We start from the raw sequence: 22,621 nt of genomic DNA on the forward strand, positions 1-22,621 counted from the left end.
ATCACGTGACAAAGGGATTGGGTGAAGGTTGTAAATGTGGGCATTGGATATAAAATTATTTTTTCAACACTATCATAACTTTGAATGCCCAGGATAAGGCACTCAATAAGTGAGATTATCTGTATTGGCATGGATTTCATGGGAAAAGTGTTCTGAAGAACTGCAAAAAGAACAATATCCAAATATAGAGTTTATTATGGTCCAGATAGAAACAATTAAAAATAACACAAAACAGGATAAGAATGTTGGAATTGGTGTTAGTCAAGGTATGTCTAATTTTACAGGCTGTTTAATAGAGTTTGGTTAGACAAGTCTTATGAGCCTCATAGAGAATACTGTACAGTGTAAGAAGACATGAGCTGTAGTTTCAATAGCCTCTTATCTGCAGGGGCATATTTTTATCTCATAGGGAACTTTTCTATATAGGTCCTCCAAAAACTTGTGAGAAGATTGTTGAAGCATGCTACAGTTAGTGATCTGTGGAATTTGTAGATTATATAATGTAAATATCTTGGTAATTTGAAAAATGGGCTTGAGCAACTATGTCAGACTGAAAGAACTCTCCATCCTAACTCATGTATTTTTGCCCTGCCAGACTGTGAGTTCAAGTCTTGCCTTAGCTATGGGCAACTTTCTGCTAGTCATTCTTTCTCAGCCCAACCCACCTCACAGAGTTATTTTTGGGAAAAGAGGAGAAAGGTGTGTTGGATATGTTTGCATCCTTATTTGTAAAAGTAATAAAGGGATACAAATAAAAATAAATACATTCCTAGGTTAACACATTGTGTAACTCTAAATTATTGTGATTTTCTGATTTGAACTAAGTTTCAAATTCTGATTACTTCTGCATTCACTTTGATCTGGGATCATGTGAAATGTTGATAGAAGTGGTTAGAAAGCTGAAGATTGGTGGGTATAAGTTATGATTTCCATAGGACCAACCTGGTTGACTTTTTGATGCAAAACAAGAAGCCTTGCATGGGAGTGCACAAGGACACCAGCTTCCGACCAGAAAACCTAGCAAATGGGGTCGACAGCAATAATTGTTGATGTTTGGAACGTGGCTCAATATCCCAAAACAAACTAACTCACTTGGAATTCCAGTAACAAAGTTTTTATTTAAAAAGAAGCGTTTGCAAAGGTTTGGTGAGCTGAAACCCACACAGGAGTTCAGTCACACCTTACAGAGCTGTTTGACACATTTTTATATCCTATCTCCGACGCGGATTCCCCCCTCCCCTATCGCACTCAACGCCCCTTCCCTAATCATCCGATAAACTATCCGGACTGCCTAAAACCACTGTCCCTCCCATGTTCCAGGAAGCCCCTTTGTACACATCCTATCTATCACCGTCTAATTTTCTGTTAACAAAGCTCGGCTCCTATAGTTATTTCTGTAGTTCGGTTTAGGTTAGCTAGCATTTTCAGCTTGTCACATTTGTACTTGTCAGCTTTTAGATGAGATGATAGACAATCGTTATTAGGATTTTCAGGTGGTTTCTTCTAATGTCCTTTACACTCATTAGAAATTTCTGAATAGTATTTTATTCCTTTCAATGTGAATATCATAATATCTACTGTTCACTAAAAGCAATCACTAAACCAGGGGCAGTGGCGTAGCGTGGGGGGTGCAGGGGGGGCCGGCCGCACCGGGTGCAACATCTGGGGGGGCGCGCTCGCACTGAGCTGCTCAGGGAGCCCCAAGGGCTGCACAGAGTTGGCTTGGCTCCGCTCTCGAGCTGCTCTTTCTTGCAAAGCGAAATGAGTCCGGCAGGTGAGATGGGCAGCCACATAAACTGAATAAAATAAATAGAAGCGGCCAACTCTCCGCCCAGGCTCAGGCCAACCGCAAGCGCCCCGCAGGCGCCCTGGCAGGTTTGGCCGAGCGAAGACGGACCCGCTGGCCGGCCGGCCTAGCTTCGTGCGCATGCGTGGCTTTATTTAGCGGGGCTCACATGCGAGCTTGAATGCAGCGGCTCTTGCAGGTCGGAGCCCCGCCCAGCCGCCCTCGAGAGGGACCCGGAAGCATCCCGCATGCGCGCGACTCTTCTTGGAAAGTCTACGCCGCTGCGGGGCGCGTCTTTTCAGCAGTGCCGTGACGTCACCGCCCGCCCGCCCCTCTATTTCCACTTCCGGTTGCCTTGCCCCGCCCCGGGTGCTGACAACCCACGCTACGCCACTGACCAGGGGTAGGCAACCTCGGCTCTTTTATGACTCATGGACTTCAACTCCCAGAATTCCTGAGCCAGCACAGCTGGCTCAGGAATTCTGGGAGTTGAAGTCCATGAGTCATAAAAGGGCCGAGGTTGCCTACCCCTGCACTAAACCATGTCAGCGGTTATTGCAGGGGTCTTCAAACCTGGCCCTTTTATGACTTGTGGACTTCAACTCCCAGAATTCCTCAGCTAGCATGCCTGGCTGAGGAATTCTGGGAGTTGAAGTCCACAAGTCATAAAAGGGCCAAGTTTGAAGACCCCTGGGTTATTGGCTCCCATTAGGGAGCCTCCGGGACTCCAGCAGAAGGCCCAGAAAAGTGTAGCAGCAAACACTCCCGCCGTTCAACGCAACTCTGAGATCTGCCTCTTCTTCCCGCGTGGTCGCCTTCCCCTTTTCTTTGTCCTGAGCCTCCTAAGAGACATTGCACGAATGTCGGGTTTGATTCACGGGTTTGATTCGCAGCTTCCTTCTCTCTTCCGACAACGTTGCAGAGCTGGAAACGTGGAGAGTTACAGCTCGGCTTCACTCGTCGTTCCAAGAAACGGGGCAAGTTTGGAACAAGATGGATGGGTGGGAGGCCGGGATCGTAGAAATAAGCTTCGCTATTTATCCCGGGAGAACTAGCCTAGCGCCCAGCGCCCAGGACGTCTCGGCTGAATGCGAGCCACGTCTATATACGTATCTCTACGGCAGTCTCCGCCGGAGCGCTTCACCAGAAGTGACGTCTCGGGGTGGGGCGTGAAGCATTTTCCCGCGGTTTGGGAGACGGGTGGGGGTTTCTTTGAGGAGCGCGGCTACGATAGTGGCCCGGCTTTCTGTAGCAGCGTCGAGGCTCTCGGGGGTGGGGGGGGGAACCTTTATGTGGTGGAGGCGTCGAGCATGGCGCCGACCAGCCCTCCCCAGAAAATGGGAACTGGCCTCCCAAGCCAGACGGAGGATAGCTCCCAGTCTGCGGGGGAGCCTGAAGCGCCCGCCGCCCCCCAGACTCCTGACAGGTCAGTTCGCCCCGCAGTGGCAGCTCTCGCCTGGGATCCGGGGGTGGTGGGGGTGGTAGTGAGTCGTGGGGCAGCAAGTGAGGGCAGGGTCAGGAGAGAGGAGAGAGAGCCGTCAGTCCAGCCCAGGGGTCTTCAAACTTGGCCCTTTTATGACTTGTGGACTTCAAGTCCCAGAATTCCTCAGCCAGCTTTGCTGGCTGAGGAATTCTGGGAGTTGAAGTCCACAAGTCATAAAAGGGCCAAGTTTGAAGACCCCTGGTCCAGCCCTTTGAGTGGCCCGTAGGTTGCCATCTTTTCCGTGCAAGGGAGGAAATTCGCGGCCTCCGCATCTCGATTGCTCCTTGGATTAAGGGAATTGTATCTCTGGGACTCATGGCTGGATTGCTTTTTTTTTTCTTCCCCTGGGAGCTTGCGTGTTACATAGAAAATAAATACAAAATATCTAAATAAAAATACGAACAGAGCCTTTTCCCCGTTTTAAAAGCTGTCGCCCTTATTTCCTCTGTCTGGGACATCGAGTGCGTGCCAGACAAGGTCCCGAGAGGAGTGAAGCAGTTTGATGACTTGGAAAAGATGCTAGGCTGGGAGACCAAAAAGGCATGTAAATCAACGCCAATCCCGACGGTGCTGAGTTTTGAGATCAGTGATATTTAACAGAAGGGAAGGAGTACAGGCTTCATTCTCGGCGTTTGCCTTACTGATCAGATGAGATGGCGCTCCGCATAAAGTGGAGAACATCATGCTTCTCTGCTTCTCTTGTTGCCTGTGCAGCTTTTCTTTCTGGCTGTTAGGCTTATCATAATGTGGATTTTACCTGGAAGAGAGAGGGCCTTGCAAAAGAAACAAACTATAAGCATTGTCAGTTCTTGAGATTTCTCTTTCCACAATAAATACCTGAAAATGACACTTTTCTGTGTATCATTTGTGTGTGTATATGTATGTGTGCAAGAAAAAGGGATAGAAAATTGGGAGGAGAATAACACAGAAGTAACAACTGGAAAGAAAAAAGTACCTCTTTAAATATTGTGGGAAATATTAAAAGGCCAGCAAAGCAAGGAACATTTTAGGTTATTTTCAAATCTATCCAGCTTTTCAGCAGCAGTGTTGCAGTCATATTAAAAGAAAGCTGAGACTGTGTCAAGGCTGGTGGGAGATGAGCCCTCTCTTTCCAGGAGATAGTATGTAATAAATAAATTTGGTTTTGGATTAGAAAAATTCAGATGAATCATAGCAGCAGCATTTTTAGAATAGAATTAGTTGTGAGAGCTTGAACCTAAATTTGAGTTATTGGGGAAAATGTGTTAGCATGCTGTGAAGACCACTAGCAGATTTAAGGAACTAGCAAAACATAGATCTAAATTTACACCACTGTTGAATAGCAACAATTAAAGTATCACTGTTTTGAGATGATGCTTTTCATCAGAAATTCTTTTTAGGTTTTAGAATGAATAAAGTATGTTTCATTGCACCAGGATCAAATAACTATATGCATTCATATGTATATGAACTTGTGTCTTGAGTTCATGGAATGAGGTCAGAAAAATACCATGGTACCTGTTGGTAACAGATAGGGCCTGTGATTGCATTTTTCATATATAATTTGCATTGTTTGTGCTTATTAATATATACAAAAAATACTGGGAATGAAAACGTAGTAGTTTATTTGCTAAAATAGTGTAGTACATACTCCACAGAATTATACAATCGGTCAAGCACCTAAAATATTCAGTTTTATCACTTACATATTTCTCTTTGGTAGGCTTTTGTTTGCTGAAACAGACTTTGTTTCCTTATGTGATGCTTTACACGTAACAGACAATGTGAGAATAATTGCTTGGAAGACCTGTGAAAAAATGGATGTAGTTGTGAGTATGTCTTGCTTATTAACTATGTAATTTTAGTTAATAAAATCAACTAAATAACCATAATATGTTTTGGAAAATAATAGCAAATACACACACATGCTTCCCCCAATTTAGTTTTAATGCTATTTCACTTTTCTCATGAGGTGAAGTTGATTTTAAAATAATTAGTACACATGAGATACAATCTAGACAAAGTTTTGTTTTGTAGTGTGAGTAGTGCTTAATTTCTTGCTCTCCATGCTAAAATGATTGCAAAGTGCTAATATTTCAGAATTACTTGTTGCTATTTATGGCCAGTAGCTTTGATATGGTACAGAATCCTTCCCTATGTAAGTAGAAGGCCGACCTATAGATAAACCTCTATACATCCCTTTCCTTTCCCATTTGTATAATAGATAGTCTGTTCCAGCTTCTTTCTCTGTATAGTCTACTCTAAGCTGCTATGGCTTATTTGGCCAGTAAGAATAAGCTGGATGAAATACAGAAATCCTATTCAATAGTTTGCATTGATTTCTTGAGATATTCCAAATTGTACTAATATACAGGTATATCCTAGAAAGTGTTTCTGTTACTCTTGACTATTAAATTATGGCTGGAGAAATGCAGTTTGATCTGCTGGCTCAAAGTACAGAATTGTATTAAATATAAAAGGCACACATATACAGCAAAAAAATACAATATATCTAATAATTCCCATATAGGACTTCATTCAGTTAGTACCAAGACTTGTAATACTTTTGGAGGAAAGTTTTTGAAGTATAAAAATATATTTTCATTTTTCTGTTTTTTAGAAATCTCCTTTTGTTCAAATCCTGTGAAATAGCAATAAATTATTCAGATTTTGGGTCATTAATCTGAGACTATTTTATAGCTTTCATCACCTAAAATTGCCACATCTTTGCATTTTCAAGATATGTGGCAAATACCAGCTAGGAAAGGCTTCTTAAATAGTATATACTGGTGATATGATATCAGGCAAATGATTTCAGTTTTGAAATGTTACTCAATAGCAAACATTTCAACCTCCACGATAATAGTTTGGGCTTTTTCAATTATCTTCCTTTTCTTTTGGTGCAATAAACTTCAATATTTGATTGATCCTAAAAAGTGCAATCCTAAGTAGTCGCTAAGCCATTCTTACATTTGACATAGCAATAACTTAAAATTTCTTTTGAGTTCCCTATACATACAGCAACAGTAATTAGCTTTTGTGAAATGATAAGGTGTTGGTCCATTTATTATTAATAATAATGATAATAATAAAATTTGGAAGGGACCTTGGAGGTCTTGTAGTCCAACCCCCTGCTCAGGCACTTAACAAATGTCTTACTTAGCAACAGAAATTTTGGGCTTAATTGTGGTTGTAAGTTGAGGACTACCTATAATAGCCTTCAACAGTAAGACCCTGTTATAGAAAGACATGTTTCCCGTAGATGATGATGATGATTATGATGATAGAGTTGGAAGGTATCTTGGAGGTCTTCTTGTCCAACTTCCTGCTCAGGCAGGAAACTATACCATTTCAGACAAATGGCTGTCCAGTCTCTTCTTAAAAACTTCCAATGTTGGAGCATTCACAACTTCTGGAGGCAGGTTGTTCCATGGATTAATTGTTCTAACTGTCAGGAAATTTCTCCTTAGTTCTAGGTTGCTTCTCTCTTTGATTAGTTTCCATCCATTGCTTCTTGTCCTGCCTTCAGGTGCTTTGGAGAATAGCTTGACTCCCTCTTCTTTGTGGCAGCCCCTGAGATATTGGAACACTGCTATCATGTCACCCCTAGTCCTTCTCTTCATTAAACTACAGATACCCAATTCCACCAACCATTCGTTAGTTCGATAATAGAAGATATTATGATGGTAAACTGTATAAATATAACTGCAAAATTTCTGTGTAAGACAATTGTTAAATATAAATTTTGATCTGATATTGTTTATTTATTACAGTTCTAAATAATACAACATATAAATAAGCTAACCTTTTTTCTAGGAGAGCCATCTAAAAAAAGAAATGTGGGGCATCTGCATTTTTATGGCTGCAGTTGACCTGGATGAGATGACCTTCACTTTTACAGAACTTCTGAAATGTTTAAAAATTAGGTATGTTTGTATCCACTTAGATTTCTATAATTATGCAGTTATAGTAATGTCTGTTTAATGACATTAAAGAATAAATTTTATTTAGATTCATGATGAGAAGCCTTAAATTATCTGTATGAATATTCATAATCAGTAATTAGTAAATTACATGTTCAAGTAGTAGGATTGGAGAAATTATTCATTTATACATATTCCTCACACTGTTTCCCTCTGGGATAAATGAAAGCATGCAGGGTCCAAAAAAGAGTAAAATCTAGTTAGCCAAAGAAATTAAAAGCATGAGGTAAAGTAAAAGGAAAAATAACTAATACCACCATATATCTTAATAATATCTTTCTGTCTTTAGATACTGTCCTTGCTCATTCATATATGACCTCATAAATCACCATAATACTCACCTCTTTTTAAAGGATTTTATCAGTACCATCCAACCAGAACTTTCTTAGTTGTTCCCTTCCTCTCAATCTATTTACTCATCCATTTCAGTTTTCATTTCATCATTACATTAAACATCTTTCTTTGTGCTTTCACTTAGCCTTATTCCACATGTTTCTGTGGCACTCTTACACAATTCTTTTCTTTTTATTCCAAGCATCTTCAATATTGTCTTTCCTTACATTCATTTCTTATTCATTCTTTTGGGTAATTGTTTTATGAGGTACAATCAAAATACATAAAAATAGTGAAACAACCAATTAAAATAAAAATAAAAACAAGTAAAAATAAGTAAAGATGGTAGGAAATATACATATACTCTTATTAACTGTCATAAAGCAGCAGCCCCCAATCTTTCTGGCTCTGTGGACTAGTGGCAGGGGTGGGGGGGAGACTGAGGATGGTTTTGCACATGCCCACACTGCTTACACAAATGAAATTGTGTGCTTGCCTGCTGCTTGCACATCCCAGGTCCCAACAGTCTGCAGCCTAGCACTGGGCCATGGACTGGGGGTTGGGGACTCCTGTCATAAAGCCATCTAGCAGAATCTATCATGGGAATCCCAAGCTGGTTGAAAAAAAATATGTTTTAAAGGCCTTCTACAAGGCAAAACAGAGTTGGGGCCAGTCTTTTCTGGGAGGGAATGATGTTCCATAGCATGGGACCACAGCAGAAATAGACTTTCCTTCTAGCCCAGTGGAATTCCCTGGTTGACAGAACACATAGCATACCTCACTTTCCTTCTAGCCCAGTGGAACAGATGGGACAGATATAAGTGGGGAAAAGCAATTTCCTCAAATATCAAATAATTAATCTCTCTTAATATTTTTTCATCTGGAATCATACTTTTTCTCTTTTCTTCTTTCACTTCTTTCCTTTGCTTCTGTGTCCATGTATTTTGTAGATCCATTCTTGAGGGTCTCTTCAAATGGCCTGTTTCATGTTTAGAACCTCAAGCCACCCTTGTATCCAGCTCTAATTCTGTCAGACTTTCATATGTTATACAGGTAGTCCTCGAGTTATGAGTGTAATGGAGCCTACCCATTCCACTCATAACTCAAAAACTCATAGAGTGAATCTCATACTTTCGTTAAGATGCACATAGCTCGTTAAGTGAACATGAGGTATCTCAGAATGGGGAAGATCATGGAGGCCTCCTTGACCCAGTAAGATACCTCATGCTTCCCCCTCCCTTCCTGCCCCACCAGACTCACCTGGAAAAGATCCATCTCCTCTCTGCCACGGTTCCTGCTGCTGCACAGATCTGAGGCTAGGGGACGCTTGTGAGCCCCTCCTGCAGGCTGATCTGGGCTCCGGAGGCCTTTTCCAGGCCATTGCCGCCCAGATCTGAGGCCGGAGGACGCTTCCGTGCCCCCCCATAGCCCACTTCTGCATCCCCCTGTGGTCTGATCCGGGCTCTGGAGGCCTTTTCCAGGCTGCTGCCGCCTGGATCTGAGGCCAGGGAATGCTGCTGTGGCCTCCCACAGCCTGATTGGGCTCCGGAAGCCTTTTTTAGGCTGCCGCTGCCTGGAAATAGACCACTGGAGGGCTACGTAACAGTCCCTTGACCTCAGATCTGGGTGGCAGCGGCCTGGAAAAGGCGTCCGGAGCCTGGATTGGGCCACAGGCGCCGCAGAAGTGTCCCCCAGCCTCAGATCTGGGTGGCAGTGGACTGGAAAAGGCCTCCGATGCCCCAATCTAACCTCCTGAGGGACGTGGAAGTATCCCCCAGCTTCGGTTCTGTTCTTTGTTGCAGAGGACAGAGGCCTAAAGTACCATGAGATCACACAAGATCAGTAGCATGAGATCTTGCCCCACTGATCTCGCGTGATCTTGCATTACTTTAGGCCTCTATTCTCTGCGAACGCACCAAAGGCCTGGAGCATCCAAGAAAGCGAAGGATTTCTATCTTTGCAGGATTAGTATTGAAAGCCTGGTGCCTAGGGAGACCCAGGTGGGGAGGGAGGGAACAACCAGGGTGAATGTTGCAGTGCCACTGTGGTCGCTTGTAAGGGTGAATGACTGCCGTGGTGTGGCAACATTTGTAATTTCGGGACTTGCTCGTAAGCACTAGGGAGTGCTCATCATGTAACTTAGAACAAGCGTTAAGTGAACACTTGTAACGTGGGGATTACCTGTACTTCTAGATTTATATTCTGTAGGGATTTGTCTAAATAAATAAACCTGCCTTAAATGCTTGTATTCAAAACAAACCTACCAAAATCTAGTTCTTTCATTTTCTCTATACTCTGGATCATAAATTGTCACCAGTATAGATTTGTAGCTTCATGTATATCCACAACCTCAATGGCACTGTTTCATACTTTCTGATACATATTTTACAGTCATGGCCGAAATTGTTGGCACCCCAGAAATTTTTCCAGAAAATCAAGTATTTCTCACAGAAAAGTATTGCAGGAACACATGTTTTGCTATGCACAGGTTTATTCCCTTTGTGTGTATTGGAACACAACAAAAAAGGGAGGAAAAAAAAGCAAATTGGACATAATGTCAAACAAAACTCCAAAAATGGGCCAGATAAAATTATTGGCACCCTTAACTTAATATTTGGTTGCACACCCTTTGGAAAAAATAACTGAAATCAGTTGCTTCCTATAACCATCAATAAGCTTCTTACACCTCTCACCCGGAATTTTGGACCACTCTTCCTTTGCAAACTGCTCCAGGTCTCTCTTATTGGAAGGGCGCCTTTTCCCAACAGCAATTTTAAGATCTCTCCACAGGTGTTCAATGGGATTCAGATCTGGACTCATTGCTGGCCACTTCAGAACTCTCCAGCGCTTTTTTGCCGTCCATTTCTTGGTGCTTTTTGACGTATGTTTGGGGTCATTGCCCTGCTGGAAGACCCAGGATCTCGGACGCAAACCCAGCTTTCTGACACTGGGCTCTACAGTGCAACCCAAAATCCTTTGGTAATCCTCAGATTTCATGATGCCTTGCACACATTCAAGGCACCCAGTGCCAGAGGCAGCAAAACAACCCCAAAACATCATTGAACCTCCACCACATTTCACTGTAGGTACTGTGTTCTTTTCTTTGTAGGCCTCATTTTGTTTTCGGTAAACAGTAGAATGATGTGCTTTACCAAAAAGCTCTATCTTGGTCTCATCTGTCCACAAGATGTTTTCCCAGAAGGATTTTGGCTTACTCAAGTACATTTTGGCAAACTGTAATCTTGCTTTTTTATGTCTCTGTGTCAGCAGTGGGGTCCTCCTGGGTCTCCTGCCATAGCGTTTCATTTCATTTAAATGTCGACGGATAGTTTGCGCTGACACTGATGCTCCCTGAGCCTGCAGGACAGCTTGCATTCCTTTGGAACTTGTTTGGGGCTGCTTATCCACCATCCGGACTATCCTGCGTTGCAACCTTTCATCAACTTTTCTCTTCTGTCCACGACCAGGGAGATTCGCTACAGTGCCATGGGTTGCAAATGTCTTGATAATGTTGCGCACTGTGGACAAAGGCAAATCTAGATCTCTGGAGATGGACTTGTAACCTTGAGATTGTTGATATTTGTCCACAATTTTGGTTCTCAAGTCCTCAGACAGTTCTCTTCTCCTCTTTCTGTTGTCCATGCTTAGTGTGGCATACACAGACACACAATGCAAAGACTAAGTGAACTTCTCTCCTTTTTATCTGCTTTCAGGTGTGATTTTTATATTGCCCACACCTGTTACTTGCCCCAGGTGAGTTTAAAGGAGCATCACATGCTTGGAACAATCTTGTTTACCCACAATTTTGAAAGGGTGCCAATAATTTTGTCTGGCCCATTTTTGGAGTTTTGTTTGACATTATGTCCAATTTGCTTTTTTTCCTCCCTTTTTTTGTTGTGTTCCAATACACACAAAGGGAATAAACCTGTGTATAGCAAAACATGTGTTCCTGCAATACTTTTCTGTGAGAAATACTTGATTTTCTGGAAAAATTTCTGGGGTGCCAACAATTTCGGCCATGACTGTAGCTATTTTATTTATAATTTTACATTTTCAGTTCTTACCATGTATTCATCAACTGCACTGTACAAAATCAGTTCATCTTCATACCTATTACAGCAGTGACAGCAGTGGACTGCCATTGCTTCTTTTGATCTTACGGGATGACTTTTTTTTTAAACTTCATAGTTCAGCCTATGGCTTTGGGATTTCTTGGTCATCGCCACTTAGGTACTAGCAAAGTACTTAGATTTTTTTTTATAGACATTAGTGACTACAATAATAAATTACTCTTAGTTGATTGATAATAGTTATTCAATCAATAGCAACATTTAAAACTACAAAAACAAAGTAAAGCAAATAGATACAAAAACATACTAGCAACTAAGAAAATAGTATACATTCACTCTTCTATTACTATATTAATCCATCTATAACCCAGATAATTTATATCTATTATACATTATATACCGCATTTCCCCAAAAGTAAACCATACTCCAAAGGGAAGCCCCGGCTGATTTTCAGGGGGGTGGGGGTGGGCCTAATATAAAACCTACCTGAAAGTATACCCTAGTGTGGGGTGGGGTGAGTCAACCCAGATCTTCTGTGCAACAGCTGGAGCACCCTGCTGGGCTGCTCCTGCCTGGTACGGGCCGAGTTGGCCAAGATCTGGAGTGCTGGCCCACCACCAGCCTGCCAGGGTCATTCGCCAGCGACCGCCAGTGGAACCGCATTGGCTACGCCTCTGCCCTTGGGCTGCTTTGTATGGCTTGTTCTTTCTAAAAGAAAGGCAATTTTATCTTTTTCTTATTCTTTTTATTAAGGTAAACAAGAAAGCTCTCTCAACCCCAGGTATACCACTCAGCATACCTGGGCATTTTTCCCACGGCACATGACTTTAACTGACATCCTCTTCTTTTGAAATATCTGCAATTTCTGTGTCCTCACTTAATTCTTCACTTAATTCTTCTGCTTCATCAGTTTGTTCCAGTACTTTTCCACTGAGTTGTAACTAGGTAAACACTGATTGGAAAATTGCTTCTGGGTCAGGTTCATTGCAGATTGCCAAGTTGTCATCCACTGCAATAACGTCTTCAAAATCTATTCCCTCGAATTGCACACGGGAGATGAGCTGCCTAGCGGGGCTGCAACATCTTGCTCTTGGGTTGTAACCAGTCCAGCTTTCTTGAAGCACTTCTGCGTTGTTTCAGGCTGAACTTCATTCCAAGCAGAATTAATCCAGAGAACAGCCTCCAGAGCAGTAATAAAATAGATGATTTGGCTTTTGCCAAATAGGTTTGGGTTTTAGCAATGACCCACCGCAGAAGCTGGGCTTGGTAGTGCATTTTGAATGTTTTGATTATGCCTTGGTCAAGAGGTTGAATTTTTGATGTAGCGTTTGGAGGCAAAAATTTCAGTTTCACATTTGAAAGGTGATTCAGTTGGGGATGACTAGAACAATTGTCCAAAAATGGACCACTTTTTCTTCTTCATTTCTCGGTCAATACTTCTTATGCAGTCCTCAAATTGGGCACCAGTCATCCATGTGTATTTGTTAAAGTTCCAGGTGATGGGAGGTCTTTCGGTTGCAGGTTCTTGAATGAGCGTGGCTTTGCCGACTTACCAATCACCAAAGGTTTTCGCTTCTCTCCGGTTAAGCTAGTGCACAGCAGAACTATGAAACATTCTTTAGAAAGCTTTCCACTGTTAACATTTGTCACCCCTCATAACGAGGGTCCTGTCAGGCGTTGCCTTGAAAAAGAGTCCACACTTGTCAGCGTTAAAGATGTCATCATCTTTGAAGCCATTGGCGAAGCCTGGAAACTTTTCAATGAACTGTTCAACAACTTCTACTGGAACTCCATCAGATTTGCCACACAATACTTTCTGGGAGATGTCATATCACAGTTTAAATTTCTCGAGCCATCCACTTGATGCTTGGAAATGTGATACTCGAGCTCGTTTGTGAACTTTTTAGCAATTTCTTGTTCCGCCCTTTCTTTGGCTACTGTTTTCTAAAAAACGTAAAAGTACAACCTTCTTCAATGTCAACTCTTTCGATTCCTTCCTTTTCGCCATCACGACTCAACTTGCATAGAGAAAAGACAAAAAAAAGTAAAAGCTGGTTTTTTCTCATACAACTGCTTTGTAATTGTACCTAAACATTGTTTGCTACACTTTAAAATTTTCTCTTTCTTTCTTTCTTTCTTTCTTTCTTTCTTTCTTTCTTTCTTTCTTTCTTTCTTTCTTGTTAGATCCATTGTAAATCTCACACTGTTATTGGCGCTTTGCTTTGATGGCCACTGCCAGGTAAAACGAGTAAAATGGGTTGTATATGTCTGTTGTGCATGTACTTGTTTCATTTTACCATTGGCTATTTTTTTATTGATCCTGAAAAAAGAAAAAAATGAAGTGGGAAAAATTTAAGTCTTCATGCAATTTCTATTATGAAATGAATCCATAATTAATATTGTTAAATTGCCAAATCAAAGTCCAAAAGTATTGTATTGTTTGATATTCTTCTTGAAATTCATTGCTACCAATTCTGCATTTCACTTTTCTTACCCTTGGTGCAGACTGGACTCAACCGGTTAAGTTATATATAAAGAATAAATTAATACCGTGTGTCAAGGTCCAGGTGGTCAAGATACAACATACAGAGGTGGTCAGTATAGAGAGGTTGGTTTTCTATTGTGTGCATATAGTATATGTCCAGTCTACGAAAATTAGGAAAACTTAGGGAGGTGGTCAACTATGGAGGTCTTACTGTAATTGTATTTGTTAGGGCGTGAAAACATCAGACATGAGACAGATGATATATTAACAGAAAATATCAGACATGGGAACAAAGTCACTGTTACAATGAATATAATTTCATAGAAATGGGAAAATATTACACTTAATTTAGTAAATGTTAGAAATGAATGATTTGGTTGCTCTCTTCTATTTTTCTTGCAGTGTGTGCAAATTTCTGCACTTGATTAAAGAAATAGATGTCAACATGGATACAATTAGTGCTAAAGTGGACTGTACTATATCACGTCTGAAAATAAAATATGATACACTATTTGCACTCTACCAGAAGTTTACAAGGTAAAATATCTATTGCATTAGAAATTTAGATTTCTTTAAAAAGTAATGTTTTGCTTAAGAACTACTTATATATTTGTTATGAAATGGCTTTATTTATAGTTAAGATAAGATAACCTTTATTGTCATTTTTTTACTGTGGGCACAATGGCACACATCAAAAATGAAATTTAGTTGCCCACTCTCAAAGTGGAACACATATATGACACACACGTAACCATACTATAAACAGTTGCTGGTAAGAAAACCAGGACAAATGTTTTTAATATTATTGCTGTGAAATTTAAAGGTTATTGGTTGAATCAGAACCAGGAATCACATGATTGTTCCATTTTATACTATTTACAGTTGTTAAAAAAGGAAACTTGTAGCTTAATCCTGAATTTTTTGACTTATTAACACCATCTAATGCATATGTGAAAAAGAAACTATTATAAAGGATATTACTGAGTTCCAAGTTGTTTTTCCCTTGGGGTTAAAAAAATGTATAAAATAAGTACTGTATGTGGGGGAAGTCCAGTCAGTAACAGTTTCTCTAGATGGTACAAGTTTTAATACACTTTAAAAAGTTTTCATTTTAAAAGAAGCTTGGCAAATGCCAAGGCAAGTACTAAAAGATTATATGAACTGTTTAACTATAATTATCTAGATATCTTGATCCCCATAGTGAAAGTGTTCAGGGCAAAAATAACCCCAGTGCTGATTTATGATGTGGAATTGTAGAGCCTTACAAAAGCTACCTTAATAGAGACCTATTTTTAAGAAGCTTACTGGGAAGTGACAACACATCAGCTCCTGTGGTCAGAGCTGAAACAGATATCCATTCCATACATAGTCAATAATTAAAGTTTTCACACATTGGCAGAGGATCCTTTAAATGGATTCTGATAGGCTGCAGGCTACCCAAATATAGGTAGTCCTTATGACTCCAAATGAGCGCAGTATTTCAGATCATCTCAAGAACATAATCAGCAAGGGCCCTTTCTGTTGAATTCGGAACCCTGAGGTCTGCTCCCTGAATTTCTCAAAAATGTTAAATAATCCCCTTTTGCATCAGCCCAATTTCACTAAAAATACTATTGCTAATATAATTAGTTCTGATTAATCCCACAAGAAAACTATCTCCTCTAAGATATTATAAATATATTAAGGCGAAATTTCAGATTCTATAAGCAGATGTCTTCATTTCTGGGTTTTTTTAGGACTTGTGAAATTATCTACGTTGACAAGCCCAATGATCAGTAAGTTTGTTTTCATAGAATAAAGATGGCTAATATTTTTATTATTATAAAACATTATTTCAAATATTCAGGCAGAACAATGGGTAAGGACAGATGGGTGAGCAGATAAGTGTAGGGTTGTTAGCTGATTTTTTTCTTTAAATAACAAAGAATTATTTTAAATGTTACCTTTACAATTAGTGATGGAGAAATAAGAATAATTTAAGAAATAGCTTCACCATAATTAGATTACTTGAAATAAGTTCAGAAGATAGACTAGGAAATATAGCTAATAATCCAAGCTGATGTTACAAGAAAGTGAAAACTATTGCTCCTATCTTGAATTTGTATGAGTTCTGATGAAGTTAATAACAGGAGGGTAGTCATGTTGTTTTACTTTTATTCATGTCATGTAATGTTAACATTTTTCCTAAAACTGTAAATGAAATATTCCTAATTAACTATTTTTTGGCTGAAAAGGTCTATGCAATGCAAAATATGGAGCCACTATATTTACAATTGCTTTAAAAGTTCAAATGTGAAATCTTACTGTGTTTTATTTGTAGAACTTGTGCTGAAATAAGTTCTTGCTTATTTATAAAACTCTGCTGGATTATGTTTCTTTTGGCAAAAGGTATGGATGTTTAAATCATTTATTATCACATTTACTTCATTTCAAATTGTGTTTATAACTGAAATAATAGTTAGATTAGCAAAGTATTTTGGGGAATTTTTGGTTTAATATTGGTTCAAGACAATAAAAACAAATAATAGTTAATATTATTGAGTGATATTATAGTAATTTAAAATCTATATTTACTCTGAGATCTCAAAGGATTGTAAGTGACAGTGTTCCCTCATATAATTTCTATAATAAAAATGTTTGGTAATAAGAAAATGACTTTCCCTGTGTCATCCAACGAGTTTCATGGTCTAGTTCTAGTAGAACTTGAACTTCATTTTCTCTGTTCCAATCCAATATTTTAAGCAATGCATTATAGTGGCTCACTATTCTGGTAGAACAGAGATAAGGATTAGCTTATCAATTTATTTGAGCAAAAGAAAGAGGAATATATTTAATAATTGTACCAGCTGAAATTCAGCATTCCTTTATTTTTATTTATTTCTATTTCTCCTTTATTATTTTTACAAATAAGGCAGCAAACACATCTAGCACACCTTCCTCCTGTTTCCCCCACAATAACCCTGTGAGGTGGGTTGAACTGAGAGAGTGATTGGTCCACAGTCACCCAACTGGCTTTCATGGCTAAGAGAGACTTAGAACTCAGGGTCTCCCACTTTCTAGCCTGGTGCCTTAACCACTAGACCAAACATTTAATGAGTTTTAGTGCTTCCTCTGAACAAGGGGAGAACAGGAGAAATAGACCAAGTAATTATTTTATAATGGCTTTGAAGAACATTTCAAAAGAGAAAGTCTTATTTTATAAAGATTTATATTCAGCACAAATATTTTTTTTTAATATTTCAGGAAAAATACTGCAGATGGAAGATGATTTGGTTATCTCTTTCCAGCTTCTGCTGTGTGTTTTTGATTATTGTATCGGACAATTACCACTTGCACTACTGAAAGAACCATATAGTAAGGATTTAATATGTTTTATTAACAAATATAATAATAATGACTATATTATAATAGTTCAAAAAATGGTATCCTGTCTTATACATTTTATAGCTGTGTTTTCATTTCAACTATCACTTTCTTCTACTTTTATTCTGTTCTGACCCATTTGTGTCAGGCGCAAAAGATCAGATCCACCCATGGTCCAATTAAGCTGATTTATTGTTACTCTTGTCTGTGTGCAGGAATATTCTCAACTAATAGTATCTGCTAGGAGTAAGATAAGGGTTAACTGAATTAAAGAGGTGGTTGGCCTTAGTCTGCTTGTAGCTACGTAGAGATTCTAGGCTGAGTGCTCTTTTTAACTTCATCCCCAGGCTTTGACACTCGGACTACAATTTGATATTTAATTGCAATATAGCACTTTTTCATTTAATGATCTAAAACAGCAGGCCCAAATAAAAAATTTTAAATTTTAATCATGCTTTATTAATGGAAATTAATACATTATTGTATATGCATTATTTTATTTTAGCCCATGCAAGTATATGAACTGGTTTAGTATTATATTTTTATCATGCTGGACAAAAAGATATTTGTCTGTTTCTTTTACATCTCTTTGTAATACTAATGGTGATTATAAAAACTGAAGAACTGGAAAGACATTACCAAATCCAAAGAGAATAAACAATCCTATATTTATTTTTTTCCAGAAGTAAAAGTGAAACAAATTTCTTATATTCTCATTATAGAATAGAAGATATACTTGTATTTTGTAAACTAGTCTTAAAAATGCTGGAATATCATGTTTTAATTTATATAGGGATGACCAATCAAAGAGTACAGTATTGGTCTGAAGTTGCTACTGTATCTGAACATTAAAGTATGGTAGATACAGCTGATGGGAATTCAAAAGGCAATATTCAGAAGGCCACAAGTGCCTGACTTGTTAATACTCTGAAAACATTTTTATTTACAGGTAATCCTTGACTAATAGCCATTCATTTAGTGACTGTTCCAAAGGCACTGAAAAAAGTGACTTATGACCATTTTTCACACTTACGACCATTGCAGCATCCCCATTGTCATGTGATCAAAATTGGGATACTTAGCAACTGATTCATATTCATATTTAGAACCAAGAAAGTTTATAAAATGTTGCAAAACTTACTTGACAACTGTCTAACCTAGCAACAGAAATTTTTGGCTCAATTGTTAGTTAAGTAGTACCTGTATTTATTTTATTTGTTAAATTTATTTGCCACCCATCTCAGTTTGAAGCTACTCTGGATGGTGCTTTAAACATTTTTTAAGGATACATTTAACTAGATGTGTCTCATTCTAATCTGTAGTTCTGTGGATATTCCAGCGATCTCCTTAATACCATCTATCCAAATTATCTATTATCTTCCTCTACTTAGTAACATACTATGTAAGGGTTAGAAGCAGTGGTGGGATTCAAAGACGTGAACAACCAGTTCTCTGTGTGGATGCCACTTCCAGAAGTCCATTCTGGGCCTGGGCAACAAAAAATTAGCTACCGGTTCTGCCAAAGTGGTGCGTACCGGCTGAATCCCACCACTGGTTAGAAGGGATCTGGGAAAACTTCTATTCCGGGTACTTACCCAGTACAAATTTCAGCACTACACCATTTCTCATACATGGCCATCCAGCCTCTATTTGAACATGTTCACATCTCCTAAGGAAGTTTGTTTCCATTTTTCCTTGATATGAAACTTAAATGTGTTTCCTTGTGACATAAATTCATTGTTTCTTGTCCTGTCTTCTGGAGCAACTCTTGATAACTCTGATTGCCCTTCAGACACTTAACCATCTTGTCTTCTTATAATCTTCTCCTATCAAGATTAAACATATCCTTTTCCTTCAACTGCTCCTCATAGGCTTTTTCTTCCAAGCTCCTTATCGTCTGGGACAATCCAATCTGTCAGTGGCCTACTTAAGATATGTCTAGAACTGAAGGCAATATTATAGGTGTGACGTAATGCAATCTAAAATTGGGGAATGGGAAAAAAACAGGAGGAATTGCTAATGGGAATAGGAGTGCAACAATATATATATAATAATGAAATACTTAGGTCATACTGAAAGAAATAGACCAAGATATTCTCTTCACATATTGCTCTTCATCCCTCTGAGAAGATGCTATGAATAATGTGGGAACCATTTGGAGTAGTGTGAAAAAGAAGGAAGTTTTGTAGAGGGAAAGAAGCAACTTGGAAAAATGGCTTCTTTGCCCTTTTATCAGATATCTCTGCAAACTGAAGGATTCACTCTATTCCTAGAGAGATGTGGGCTAAACCATTAGACTTTTTCAGTTTGGTATAAGAGTTAAGACGTTAAGCCAAAATTTGGAGCTTAAGAAAATATACCCCCTCTTCACATTTTTCCTCACAACAACAGTCCTATCATGTAGGCTGAGCTAAGAGTGACCTGCCCAAAAATTATTGAATAGGGTACTGTGGTTGAGAATGGACTAGATTTTCTTGATGCATGTCCCAAACTTTATGACCTATGCCCTACTGACTCTCATTTAATAGTTCCTTTGGGAAGCACCCAGCCTGGCAAGGAGGAGGGCTTAAGCATGTGTGGGTCTACCTGTTTGCGCCTGACAGTTTCTGATCTAGTAAATAAATCTTTTTTTGTATACTTGAAAGCAGTTTTTAAACTTTGCTTATTATTTTGAAATAATCATTTACAATAGGCAAACAATTGGCTTCTTTCCATAGAATCTGTAATTGCAGTATCTGGTAATGCCTCATCTCGTACAAGTAGACAAAGTCAGAATAGAAGTACAAGAACATCAAAAACTGATACAGACATCAAGGTTATTGAAGAGCTCTGTAAAGAGTATGATTGTAATTTGGATGAGGTAAGAGTAGAATTTTTAGAATTTTGCATTTTAAATACAAAATATTTTTATTTTAATTTATTTTACCAAGTTTTACTGAAAGATACAAAAAAACGAAAAAAGAAATATACAAATAGTCCTACAACCATTCCCAGGAGTCCTTCACATACCTTCCCACATCCTTGTGTACCCTCTCCAATTCTCCCTTACACCCTTCTACCATGGTAAAAATGGTCTTAAAATTGGGTCCAGTGGCTTAATGAATAGTTTTATAATGGCATTGTTTCACAATCAAAATTCTGATCTCAATTATTATAAGTCAAGGAGTACCTGTAGAACATTTTGCCTATTATATTATGTAATCTACACTAATAGTGTCCCGTGATTAATCTATTATTACAGATACCCAAATGCTAATCCTAAATAAAAATAAATCACTTAGGATTTCACTAGGTAAATTGAAATTATAATAATTATAACTTACTTTATATTTTATCAGCTATGGAATATAATAATAATAATAATAATTTAATTTCTATACCGCCCTTCTCCCGAAGGACTCAGGGCGGTGTACAGGGCAAATACAATAAAAATACAATATATAAAAGTTAAAAAGGAATTAAATAGTGCAGCCCAATAACAATAAAAATAATACAATTAATATTAATATTAAAATACCCCAAACCCATCAGAGCAGGCCGGCTTGTTCAAATAAGTATGTTTTTAGATCACGTCGGAAGGAGCGAAGGTTGGGAGCCATCCGGAGCTCAACCGGTAAACGGTTCCAAAGGTCTGGCGTGCCCACAGAGAATGCCCTCCCCCTGGGGGTCGCCAGTCGACACTCTTTGACCAACGGCACCCTAAGGTGGCCCTCTCTGTGGGAGCGCACTGGACGAAGGGAAGTTGATGCCGGCAGCAGGTGCTCCCGTAAGTAATCCAGACCCATGCCATTTAGGGCTTTATAGGTCATTACCAGCACCTTGAATCTTACCCGGAGGGCAACCGGAAGCCAATGCAGCTCGCGGAGTACAGGTGTTACATTGGAGTATCGGGAAACCCCCACCACCACTTGCGAGGCTGCATTCTGCACCAGCTGAAGCCTCCAAATAGTCCTCAAGGGCAGCCCCATGTAGAGAGCATTGCAGTAGTCCAAACGGGAGGTCACGAGCGCATGAGTGACTGTACGCAAGGCATCTCGGTCCAGATAGGGCAGCAACTGGCGCACCAGGCGAACCTGGGCGAAGGCCCCCCTAGTCACAGCTCCGATATGATCTTCCAAGGAGAGCTGTGAATCTAGGAGGACACCCAAGTTGCGAGCCCTATCTATGGGGGGTAATATCTTACCCCCCATGGTTAGAGATGAAATAATTGAATTTCCCAAGATGCCGGCACATACAGCCACTCATTCTTGTCGTGGTTGAGCCAAAGCCTGTTCCTCCCCATCCAGACCCAAACCGCCTCCAGGCAATGGGACATCACATCGAGGGCATCACTGGGGTGGTTTGGGGTAGAGATGAAAAGCTGGGTATCATCAGCATATTGATGATACCCAACCCCAAAACCACGAATGATCTCACCCAGCGGCTTCATATAGATGTTGAACAGGAGAGGCGAGAGGGCCAACCCCTGAGGAACTCCACAAATAAGAGGCCTCGAGGCCGACCTCTGCCCTCCTGCCAACACCGACTGCGAACGTCCCAGGAAGTAGGAGAACCACCGTAAAACGGTGCCTCCCACTCCCAACCCCCTGAGACGCCGCAGTAAGATACCATGGTCGATGGTATCAAAAGCCACTGAGAGGTCTAATAGGACTAGGACAGAGGAACAACCCCTGTCCCGAGCCCGCCAGAGATCATTCACCAGCGCGACCAATGCCGTCTCCGTGCTGTACCCGGGCCTGAAGCCCGATTGGTACGGGTCCAGATAATCAGCTTCCTCCAGGAACAAAGGAAGCTGATGTGCCACCATGCTCTCAACAACCTTCGCAAGAAAGCGAAGGTTGGAGACCGGACGATAGTTGTTTAAAACAGCTGGGTCCAGGGCAGTCTTCTTGAGGGGTCTCACCACCGCCTCCTTCAAGGCAGCGGGGAAACTGCCCTCACTCAAAGAAGCAGTTATCACTGCCTGAAGCCAGCCTCGTGTCCCCTCCCGAGATGAATAAACCAGCCAGGAGGGGCACAGGTCTAATAAACGTGGTGGAGCTCAGCTTCCCCATAATCCTGTCCACCTCTTCCAGAGTCAAAGGATCAAACTCCTCCCAGATGACATTACCAAGACCGCCCATGTCCTCACCGTCAGA

At 40.0% G+C, this 22,621-nt stretch overlaps 1 protein-coding gene across 3 annotated transcripts in view; it reads left to right on the forward strand.

Moving 5' to 3' along the window:
* Nucleotides 1-2,985: 2,985 nt before the first annotated feature.
* RB1 (RB transcriptional corepressor 1) overlaps nucleotides 2,986-22,621 on the forward strand; it is a 74,856-nt gene continuing 55,220 nt past the window's right edge. For 2 of the 3 annotated variants that reach the window (XM_083350072.1, XM_083350073.1), the window contains exons 1-8: nucleotides 2,986-3,212; nucleotides 4,972-5,077; nucleotides 7,065-7,174; nucleotides 14,523-14,657; nucleotides 15,857-15,895; nucleotides 16,441-16,508; nucleotides 17,364-17,474; nucleotides 20,201-20,343. In XM_083350072.1, the coding sequence (XP_083206198.1) occupies nucleotides 3,097-3,212; nucleotides 4,972-5,077; nucleotides 7,065-7,174; nucleotides 14,523-14,657; nucleotides 15,857-15,895; nucleotides 16,441-16,508; nucleotides 17,364-17,474; nucleotides 20,201-20,343 (828 nt within the window). In that variant the 5' untranslated portion in view covers nucleotides 2,986-3,096. Of the gene's footprint in view, nucleotides 3,213-4,971; nucleotides 5,078-7,064; nucleotides 7,175-14,522; nucleotides 14,658-15,856; nucleotides 15,896-16,440; nucleotides 16,509-17,363; nucleotides 17,475-20,200; nucleotides 20,344-22,621 lie in introns of those variants that run through there. The other variant, XM_083350074.1, reaches the window with a different exon arrangement.

The sequence above is a fragment of the Vipera ursinii genome (genome assembly GCF_947247035.1).
Source record: "Vipera ursinii genome assembly, chromosome: 1".
Classification (NCBI taxonomy): Eukaryota; Metazoa; Chordata; class Lepidosauria; order Squamata; family Viperidae; genus Vipera; species Vipera ursinii.